The following is an 11121-nucleotide window of genomic DNA, read 5'->3' as shown; positions in this document are numbered from 1 at the left end:
ACAAACCTTAAACTGTAACAAAATCATATCGAGCAATCCTTTTGTTTCTCACTTACTCTCTACAAGTCCGACTTTTAAACCATTTCATTTAAGTTCCATGTATTGTTTTCTAAATCTTTCCACCACCGTCTGCTGATCGCCTGTGAGGTTGAATTAAAAGCAAAGGAAATAAGATGGAAATGTACTTACTTTTCCCAATATCAAGAATATATTTACTCCTGATATATGACCAAGAAGATATGATAGAGAGTTAAGTATTTTTACTGCCCTTTAATCTTTCTGATTAATTACAAGGGGGAAATGTTGTACTTACCTCACTGTTATAGTTTCTTCACACACTAAAAAAGTTTATAATTTAAATGTTTTGTTATAAGTGTAACAACCCGACATTTTATAAAATCAAATGTTTTTGTTTTGTTTTTTTATTATACTAAAGTTATATTTTCCTGATTAAATACTAAATGTACCCTTTTTCAAAGCAGAACATTTGACTTGTAACAGAATATTTTACGTAATTTCTCAAAAAGTCCTCAATCCCTGCTTTTATTAACCAGCCTTATGGGTACACATTATATTTACTGTTTATCTGAGTTACAGTAGCTGTGTGACAGCAGCGCCCCCTGGCGGCTGAACTGAACACAGTCTGACTTCAATGAAACATAAAGAGTGAATCACTTTGAAACCAAAGACACAGACAGTGGGTTAAACAGTTTATTGAATTTATTTCTGCTTTTCAGAACTGACTGTCATCTCTGGCTGACTTTACAATGTGTAAAGAAAGATAAAGAGGTAGGGGGGGTAAAAACTATCAACATTAATCAAAAATCATAAACATAATTGGCTTATGCACAACTCATCATTCCATGTCCACCCCACCCTCCCCTTATGAAAGAAAAACCCTTGCCGCATACGAAAATACTGAGTAAAATAGGGGCAATTTTAACAGTTCAAAACAAACATTAAGGGACTAACTGCTACTTAAAAAACTGAAGAACAAAATATGTAGATAATTATTACATAGAGGGGGAGATACAAGGGGAGTAATAACACCACACCTGCCCTTTTTTTTTTTTAAACGAGGCAACCGTAAACTAGAGACATCAAACCAACCACCGCTCCTTTACATGCTGCAGTCTGTCCTTTAAATGTTAATAACATTTCCAACACATGGACATTAATTCAAAATAGGGGACAAAATAGTTGCATATACAACTTTCTAAAAATGATTACATGTTATGATTTAGAAGAAAATCATGCACTTTGAACAAGCTGGTCTCCTGTTTCCAGATCTAATGAATGACCAGTTTGGAGAAAGGGGTTATCATATTTATATATAAAAACATAAAAAACGAGGAAGGGGAAGGACTTTTGATCGTGTGCTAACTTCTAACCTAACACCTCATCCAGATCCTTGAGCTGTGCACAGAGAATTCAAAAGGCCCTGATATGCACCCATTGCATCATGACGTACTGCAGGATACGTCACAAATTACATCTAGCACCGTTCATAATGTTTGAAAAAAAACTGTGGAACAAAAAAAAAGAGTGCTTTGTAAAAATCAGAGGCTAACATACCTGCAGTGAAATGATGAGAGTTCAAACTGCAGGGATGTTATTTCTGATCACAATTATGAAAATGTACGGGGGGGAAGAGGACAAATAAAGTCCATCTTGCTACTGAGTAAAGTCATGCTATAGTGTTTTAAATATTGGCAGTAAAAAAAAAAGGAAACCCAAGGGATCGGCTACCACTGATATAAAAAAAGGGAAGTCAAATTTAAAGTCAACTCTTTTTAAGACAGAAAATACTCCAGGAAAACAAAGACGTGAAGGTTTCCAGTCCAGAGACAAATGGGTAAAATACATAGATTATTTTTGCTTTATGGTCACGTGATCATAAAGCAAAAATAATCTATATATTCAGTGATCATAAAGTTGTTTTCCTGTGTTTCTTGTGAGCGACCCTGAGAGGTAACGGTTGTATCAGTCTCGTTTTGAGATGAGAATCCGGCGGCATGTTGAAAGTGGGACTGTTTCTCTTTTGGATTCACGATTAATGCAGAAAACAAAGAGGCAGATCATTGGGAATTTAAATGGTCAAGTATCGATGCACGTTGCCTCACTCTACAAGTCAGATTCTTATGTTACAGGCATCTTCTGCAAAGCTTATGTACACGAGATACTGCGTCAGGCCCAAGCTGGCCCTACATGCCATGCAAATATTAGTGTTCCTTTGGTTATGTAAAAAAATCTACATGCATCTCATTCTTTACAAAAATAAAAGTATAGAAAATGACCGTTACAAATTATCTGAGAATGCTTCCTCCAATGTAAAAAAACATCACTTGTCATTAGTAATATATTCATATGTATTAATTACTTAATTTATTTATTACCTCGTCTAAATTGTATATTAAAACTATAATCAAATATATTCTTTTTGTGTACTTCTCACACAGAGAATTCATTTCTTGAAAAATTAAAGTCTCAACATTTCAGGAAAATGTTAAACAAAAAAACCTTCAAGAAGTGATTTTTTTTTTATTTCCTTCAAGATTTCATTTAGTTCTCTCCATAAATCTGCATAGCGTCTCATCGTGTACATGTGCAACACGTACTTTTATTTATTTTTTACAGGATTTAAACTCATTTGATGAAATGTTATAACCTAATGTGTCTACTAGTTTGGGGTTCCTGGTTCGCAGGAAACCTAAGTGCTATGAAAATGCACAGGTTCGATGAAAACAAAAAGAGGAGATAATAGTCAAGTAGATGTCTGACAGTGGTGGCATACTGCTGTCTGAAACAATATAATACTTGGCCAACCAATCACTTGTTGGCAAATAAATGTACCCTTGAATGCCCCGTGTATAAATTCAAAAATCACATTTCTTCATTTTGTTAGTTTAACTGCACATCAGGGATAAAAAAACAAAACACACCCTCTAACTGACCGCAACACACCGGATTGAAGTCAAAATAGCCAAACTGCAAATACAGATCACCAAATTCCATTGGAGAAAAAAAAAATGCATCTTCTTTCTCTATAGTGAGAAATTTAACCCGTACACATAATTGTAGTATACAATTGGGCGAGATGTCGAATAAAACATGTTATACCTCCAGTCGCCCAGTCTTTTATCTTCCGTCTGTTCGCAACACAATCCTGTGAGGAGGCTTCTTCCTCCAACAGCATTTGGTCTGGCAGTTCGTGCTCGTGTAGTATGGAAAACTGGCCATTTCTAAAAAAAAAACAGTCTATTGAGTCTTCAATACCAAAGTAGTCCCGTACCGTATCCACCCTAAAGCTATTCTGGTGTGACAAAAACTGAAGTATAAACCCCCAGCAGAGGGGAGATCATGATTTGTCTTTTCACTCTTTAAAACACCAAGTCACACGTCTTTTAAAAAACATCAGTTCTGGTTAGAAGAAAAAAAGTTAATCGGCTAGCAGCCAAATCGTTGCTAGTGTTTGTTTTTTGAAAAAAGGGAGAAATATTGTGCATAGTAGCATGAAGCTCCTCCCTGTCCTCCGCATGTCTTGGCACATGACATGGGAGAGGCTCTTTTACGTCCGAGTGAAGCATCTTGTTTTAAAATCCAGCCAGCAGGGAGGAGGAATGCACCGGTTGTTTTGAACAATTTTGAGGTTTCATTGATTGGAGATCAGTTCCTGCAAGACAAAAGGATAAAACGGTCTTTCGTGAAGATATATCGTAATAAATCCTTATGATGTACTTAAAGTCATATCAGCTCAATCACTGTAAATGTAATCCATGTGTACTGCTCAACATGGTGTTGAAATGCTCATCATTTCTTGTTTCATGCCACAAACCGTCCAAAGCCCAAACATATTCAATTTACAGTGATACAGGTTAAAAAGTGAACCTTCTAAGATGTTTTAATTCATTAGAATTTGATTATATTTGGTTAACGTAGACTAGGGCTGCAACAATCAGTTGAATACTCAGTTAGTCGATTGAGGACAAAGTCATCTCTAACTGTTTTGATAACCAATTGAGGGTTAAGGTGTTTTAAATATGGAGATTTCCCATTTTTATATCATATTAAACTGAAAACATATAATTAGAAATTGAGAAACTGGTATGGACACTATTTTCTGTAATTGTATAACCCGAACAATGAATTGACTGATCTAGAAAATAATAATCGATAATAAAAATTGCAGCCCCATTCACCAATAGTTTAACTGATAGAGGAAGAGTGATGAGCGTACCTGGCTGACTGGACAGCGGAGGACTTAGCTCGGCACCCAGCTGTGAGCGGAGCCCTGTGTGGAGGCGGGGCCGGCGTAGCCCTGGCCTCCAGGCAGGATGGGGTCAAAGTTGAAGTCGAGGACGTCTCCGTCCATGAGGTCACTGTTGATGATGTAGTCCACGTCACAATCCAGGTTCTCGGTGAACATGTCAATGTCCAAGTCTGTGGGCAGCCGGTCCTGCCCGGGCTGGAAGCAGGACGGAGCTCCAAACTGACCCAACTGAGCCATCTCCAGCAGGCTGGAGCCAGGGTGGGCCGCCCCGGGGTGAGAGCCCCCCGCTGGCAGGGCTGTGTGCTGGGGTTTGAGGGCAGAGAGCTGTGACGGGTCCTGAGACATACCTGAGAGGATCATCCCCAACCCCATCTGTGAGTGGTGCTGGTGTTGTTGTTGTTGTTGTTGTTGCTGCTGCTGCTGCTGCTGCTGGAGGTGGCGCTGCTGCATCTGCTGAAGCGCCACCGTGTTGGGCTCCAGCCCTTTCCCCAACAGCAGCTGGTTGGGTTTGGACCTCACGCCCACCACGGATGAGCCCAGGCCCATCATGCCTCCAGGACTCTGCATCAGGGGGTCCACCTGGGTCATCATCACGTCACTGGGGGGGGGGGAGTCGGAGGTGAGCAGCGCCTCCAGGCTGGAAGGCACATGGCTGGTGTAATGGCCGCCCCCACGAGAGCCGGAGCTGGACATGGGGTTGAAGAGGGAGTTGCTGAAGGATGACGGCTCTTTGCTGCCACACTGAGAGGCCTGGGTGCCGCTGTGAGGGGGGGGAGCCAGCGGGAGGCTGGACTGCTGCAACTGGTTGAAGGAGGAGAAGCTGGAGCCGCGGGGCAGCAGGGTGGAGGCGGAGGGCAGCGGGGTGGGAGGGGCCGGGGGGGCTGTGCTGGGACTGGCCCCTCCCTGCTGCCCGGTCATCAATGTGAGGCCGTCGATCAGATCCAGCTCTTCCATGAGGGTCTCGGTGAGGGTGGGGGTCAGGCTGCTGGAGCTGTATCGGCCCAGCAGGCTGTCCTCCGGCAGGTTGTCGTCGTCCTCGTGTCCCGGAGCGATGGGGGACAGACGCCCACTCAGGGTGCTGGCGTTGGAGCTGGTGCGCGGGCGGAAGGTGGTCCACATGTCAGAGTCGTCCAGGCTGCCGCGGGACGAGGGGCTGCCGCTGTTCACCCCCCATTTGGGAAACTGCTGGGATGAGTTGGGGCTGTCTGCGCCCCCGGAGCCTGTGCTGCCGTCGCCCTGCAGCCCCCCTCCTGCCCCCCCCAGCCCGGCGGCTCCCGCCTGCTTCTTGGTCTGCTTTGCCCTCATGCGGCTCTTCAGCAGTTTGCTGCTGTTGTCCATGGAGGCGGCACGGCGGCGGGGGGCTTTCCCCGTCTTCCCTCCTTCTGGGTTGAGCATCCACCAGGAGCTCTTTCCTGTCGATTCATTGTGTACCCTCAAGAACTTGTTGTGGAGTGATAAATTGTGGCGAATTGAATTCTAAAACAGGAGATAGAGAACATGAAATACTATGAAAAATTATGCACAGTGGGCTTTCTTTCATTAAACATGTTTTCGTTTTTTGATTAATCACTCGCCAAAGTTTAGATTACCCCACTTGCTTTGTTTCAAGGGGTTATTAGTCAGAACTATATTTGCCTTGCTGAAAAAAAAAGATTCTAAAAAACAATTGTGCCCCCACAAATAGAATCAAATTCTGTGGGAAACACTGCGCAGTCATATATGGAGATAATTAAAGACATCTATTAAAGACAAAATATAATACCTAAAGAAATAAAGTTTTACACTTTTTTTGAAAGAGGGTATTTTCATACATAATTTTTTTTATAATTCTATTAAATTATGTTCCGCCATTTGCCGTAAATTGTTTTCCATATTGCCCAGCCCAAGTAATATGATGGTTATCTGCATACCAGTGTTTCTATGGTGCAACATGAATTATAAAGCTATAAATATATAACTTGTGCCACATAAAGCTCTACAGTCCACCTTGTAAAGTGATGCAGTAAACATGTCCACCTCCCACATGCTCACCTTCCAGCCAGCCGAGCTGTTGCTGTCTCCTTTGTCTCTGAAGTAAGGCACTGTCTTCACCATCCACTCGTAGACCTGAGCCAGGGTCAGCCTCTTCTCAGGTGAGTTCTCGATGGCCTGGCTGATCAGGTCTGCGTAGCTCTGGTTTCCCCACGCGTTGCGGCGGGAGGACCCTTTGCGGGGCGTCGCTCCTCCCCCGCCGGCCGCGGCCCCTCCCTCGGCCCCCGCCGCCTCCAAAGCCTTCTCGGGCTCGGACGTGATTTGCTGAGGCTCGGGCTTGTCCTCATCCCCGGGCGGGGTCCCGGCGGAGGACTCGGAGCCATCCGCCCCCTCCGGTTTGACAGCCGAGATGTCGGGTCTGGGCAGGGGCCATGTGCAGGAGCGGGGCCTGCTTTGCGGCTCAAAATCTGGGTCAATCGGTGGCACCGAAGAGTCCTCCATGGTGGTCCTCTGAATTTACACTCAACCAAAAAAATATGTCACGACTACTCTAAAAAGTTAAGGTAAACTTTAAGTGCATGATGAGTAAAAAAAAAAACACTTCCTGACACAAAAACAATATGTGGGGCCTGGAGAGGAGACGGAATAATCTGGGCACACCAATAGCCTCGGTTAATCCTCAGATTGGAGATTAGGGAACCCAAATAATCTCTTTAATAGTAACTATCATAAACCATCCGATTATATAGAATGAAGGAGGGCCGGGATGAGAGTCCCTTTGTTTGAATGATATAAAAACAAAAGTGGCAGAGTGAGCACTAAAACATCTGGTTCTACAGAGGTTTTGGTTCCCCTGCAAATGAATACCAAAATGTTGAAGGTATAAGGATACAAAATAATGCCATTCCTGTTATTTAACAATTTTTTTAAATGGTAAATGTTGTGAAAAATATAATTAGCAATGCTAAACTAACTAAAAACAATATGTTTTGAATAAATAAAAAATTAAGAAATATTTCGTAAAAAATCTATCATTTTACATTTAAATGGTCTTATTCAAAACAGGCAGGGTTTATATGTTTTACTGTAAAGCTATGAGACTACAAACAGGGATTACAAAGGATCTTCTCAGGAGCCCCTGTCCGTCTCCACTTGTAAACAACGTGATGTCTGTGATCTACACAAGGCAAAAAAAACATTCAAACAAACTTCAAATAAATAAACAACGCAAAAAAAACAGTCCGGTAAAATCAAAGTTAAGTGTAAAAACTAAAAACGACTGATCATCCTAACAACAGTTTGTTTGCAACTGTAAACAAAAGTGTTTAAAAAGCAGCCTCCAGCTCCTCGGCCTGTAAGTAAAAGCCGATAATACTAAAAACCAGACAAATTTAGAGCGGGGGAAAAGGGAAGGGATTTAGGTGAGTGATAAATGGTGTTTATAAAGTTAATAAAAGTGGAAAGATGAGAGAAATGTTGGTGAGTAAAGTCCGTGCTTCAGGTCTGTACGATCCGCCACATTGCGGCCAGGCGCATGTCACCATCTGCCATGTTTCTGCTGCCGCGCCGCCGCACACGATGCTCGAAGAAGCGGCTATAAAACCCTCTCAGCGAGGCCCGGAGCTCGGTCGATCCGCCACCAAGTCCCGGAGAACAAACTAGAAAGTGGATTCCTGGGTGTTGGGTGAAGTTGTGTGTCCTCGGCGGTGTGTCGAATCCAACCCGCCGCACTTTGAAAACAGCACGATAGCCTCCGTAACGCTAGCTGCTTAAGCTCCTGCTGTACTCCAGAGTTTACAATCCGTGAAAAAGTCAGTGAAAAGCTCCCGATAACTTCCACCAAGTGGCCGATGTTAATCCGCGATGAGTTTTTAAAAACTTCCTATCGTCGTGGCTGTCCAAATATTCACTCCTTCAGTGTCTTTTTGAGTTGTTTTGTTTTGTTTTGACTCGAGGCGAAGACTCCCTTCTGACGTCTGTTTACCACTGTCAGGCGAAGCGTTCTGCGCCTGCGCACAGGGGGTTTCTGGGAAAAGGAGTCAAACATGTGACAGCAGCACAGGCGTAAACAGCAGCTGAATGAGGCAACATGTCCCTGCTCTAACACTACATTATGTAACAGTCTGTTAAGTGTGCTAAATCCCAGGTACACTTCGGTCAGTTAAGGTATTACCGATGTTTAGAGTACTGATACTAATAAAATACAACAACAAAAACTACAAAACAATGTTTTTTTACATGTTTTAATCCGATTCCCATTTCTTGTATATATTGGTTGTATTTTCATATGTTTCTTGAACATATTTAATTGTATTATACTTTAACAATAATACAAATGATACAAATAATATATAATAATACTGGATGGTTCATATCTTTCTTTATAAAATTGTAAATCTATTTCAATTAAAAAAAAACACCAATGAAAACGTCGGGGTCTACTCTAAAACTTTAGTAAATTCCTAACAATAATTTTAGAAATTTTTGATTTTCAAAAGTGGTACAATTAGTACTTTTGTGAAATATAGAAGGAGGGTTGTCTTTTAAACAAATAGATTCCACAGTTGTAAGAAATCTTGCCTCGTGAATATCCTGAGCCTGTTCGATGTTTGATACTCTGGCTCACAAGCACTTGCAATAATAAAAAGACACATTAGCCAACAACGCTTTCAAGTAGATCAAAAGCGGAAACAAATGATAAAGGACTTTTAACTACATTTTGATAGAACCTCTACCCAGAAGATTGGTATTAAAAAAATGCAGGAACCTCCTTAAATGTAATTTAAACTTAGTGTTGAAATTCCTACTTTAAATTATGAATCAAATATGATTTTGAATAATGAATCAAATAAGTAAAACTATTTAATATAAAGGCAAGAAATGCGGGACTGCTGCAGGTGGCTTACCTGCCAGATGTGATTCTTCTTTCACAATTTCACAATCTTATCTCTGCTTTAAATCCAAATGATACAGTTTATAGTTTAACAATCAGCCACCTGTACAGTTGTGTGCATTGTTTATTCTTTTATGATATAATTGTAAATGATTTAATGTAATGACACTTCTTAATGGTTGAATAACATGTAGAATTACTTACATCCAATACCAGAGTTTCCAACACTTAATTACAAGTATAAGCATCAACATGCTCGCAAAGCTTTTAAAGTAAAAGTATTTATTATGCAGAATTAATCCTTTTTTATTGTTGTATTATTTTAGAATATTGTATTTTTCAGTTTTTATCACAAAATTTAACAGTTATAGATCTATACTATTGGGTAGATTATAGTATTATAACATGCATCATATGAAATAAGCGTTTATTTGGATGTAAAAAAGTAACAAAAGCTGTCAGATAAATGTAGTTGAATAACAAAGTACAATATGTATCTCTGAAATGTAGTGGAAAAATAAAAAGAATCAAGTTAAAATATGTAAATATGGTGGTACAGTCATTTGGTACATATATCTATAACATTTCATTGGTTGAATGTAAAATGTTTTTTTTGTAACCCACCACAAAGTAATGATAATCAGTATACAGTAGTTATACCAGCAGGACATGTGTCTCAGTCCGTGCCATTTGTTGAAGATAGCCTCCTTGACTTCAGAATCAGAAACAGGTTTATTGGTAAGTAGGATTACACGTACAAGGAATTTGCTTTGGTGTATAATGGTGCATACATAAACAAAAATAATAGGAATTAAGTTGTACAAAGAAAGGAAACAGAAACAGGCATATCACTATTTTAAAAGTTTTAAAAACAATGATACAATTAGAAGATATGCAAAAATGAATGTTTACAATAAATTCAAATATACAAAAAAGTACAATAACAAATTGACAATTTAGTCTATTATTTTACTCTTTTGCTAAATATTCAGAGGAGGTTTAAAGTATGGAATATGAGGGCTGGCTCACATGAGTAGGTTCATGTGCATACTGTACATGGGAGGGGTTACATGTCTGTGAGGGTCCCAGGCAAGGCCGGATTAACCATATGGGCAATCTGGGCAAGTGCCCAGGGGCCCTTGAGCAAAGAGGGCCCTCAGTGACAAGATTAAAAAAAAAAAAAAAAAAGTATTTTTTTTTAAATTATTATTATTTATTTATTTCGGGCACAACCTCACTCATCATAGATTGTTTTAAATGACACTCACTCTTCGCTATAAATAACACAGCTTTTCTATAGGGTCAAATTAATATATTTTCTAAACCGTCTCTGTACTGTAGGTCTCACTATGTATGCGCTCAACTTTATTACTACGCGGCGGCGGTGTATAGCCGACTCACAGCCCCACCCTCACTCATGTCACATTTTGTCACGTGAGCAGAAATCATGGATGGTGCCGGTAGCCAAACGCCCAGCGGGGCTGCGAAAAGAAAGAAAAAGAAGAGAGTGGCGGCTGCATTAAAAAATTTGCCAACAATAAATTGCTTTTTCAAAAAAGCAAAAAGTGACGAAATAGGCCAGCAACAACCACAAGGAACAGTGGCGGTGGTCACGGAGGATGTTGTTGAGCTAGCGAGCAATGTTAGCCTTGAACCTAGCATGCTAACGCAGCAGCGGGTAGAAGAGGAGGAAAAAGAGGAAGACGAGCCTGACGAGGACGTCACAGAGCAGGGTGAAGGTTCAAGTTCATCGGAAGTTCCCTGTGTCTCTCAGGACCCTGCTTTTGACAAATAGGTGTGCGATTTGACATGCCAGAATGACTGAAAATTCTAAATATTGGTCAAGTTGGTAGGATTGGGTAGGCGTGGTGTTACTTGTTGGTACGTGGGTTGGGGGGGGGGGGGGGGGGCATGAGTGCTCAGTGCCCAGGGGCCCCTGGAGGTACTAATCCGGCCTTGGTCCCAGGCCTTGTTGAGCAGTCCAGTC

At 41.1% G+C, this 11121-nt stretch overlaps 1 protein-coding gene across 1 annotated transcript; it reads right to left on the bottom strand.

Annotated features, from left to right (window-relative positions):
• Positions 1-697: 697 nt before the first annotated feature.
• On the bottom strand, positions 698-8259 carry foxo4 (forkhead box O4). Its single transcript, XM_034092563.1, has 3 exons — positions 6302-8259; positions 4238-5746; positions 698-3673 (listed from the first exon to the last, which is right to left on the bottom strand). The coding sequence occupies exons 1-2, from the start codon at positions 6740-6742 to the stop codon at positions 4262-4264; spliced, it is 1926 nt and encodes a 641-aa protein (XP_033948454.1). The 5' UTR covers positions 6743-8259; the 3' UTR covers positions 698-3673; positions 4238-4261.
• Between the last annotated feature and the right edge of the window lie 2862 nt (positions 8260-11121).

Source organism: Pseudochaenichthys georgianus, chromosome 10, assembly GCF_902827115.2.
Source record: "Pseudochaenichthys georgianus chromosome 10, fPseGeo1.2, whole genome shotgun sequence".
Taxonomy (NCBI): Eukaryota; Metazoa; Chordata; class Actinopteri; order Perciformes; family Channichthyidae; genus Pseudochaenichthys; species Pseudochaenichthys georgianus.
This window is presented reverse-complemented; position numbering and strand designations above follow the sequence as displayed.

Coding starts and splice junctions, on each gene's coding strand:
- foxo4 (XM_034092563.1), bottom strand. CDS start 6,742: ATGGAGGACTCTTCGGTGCCACCGATTGACCCAGATTTTGAGCCGCAA. Junction 5,747..6,301: donor ACAGCTCGGCTGGCTGGAAG/GTGAGCATGTGG, acceptor CTCCTGTTTTAG/AATTCAATTCGCCACAATTT.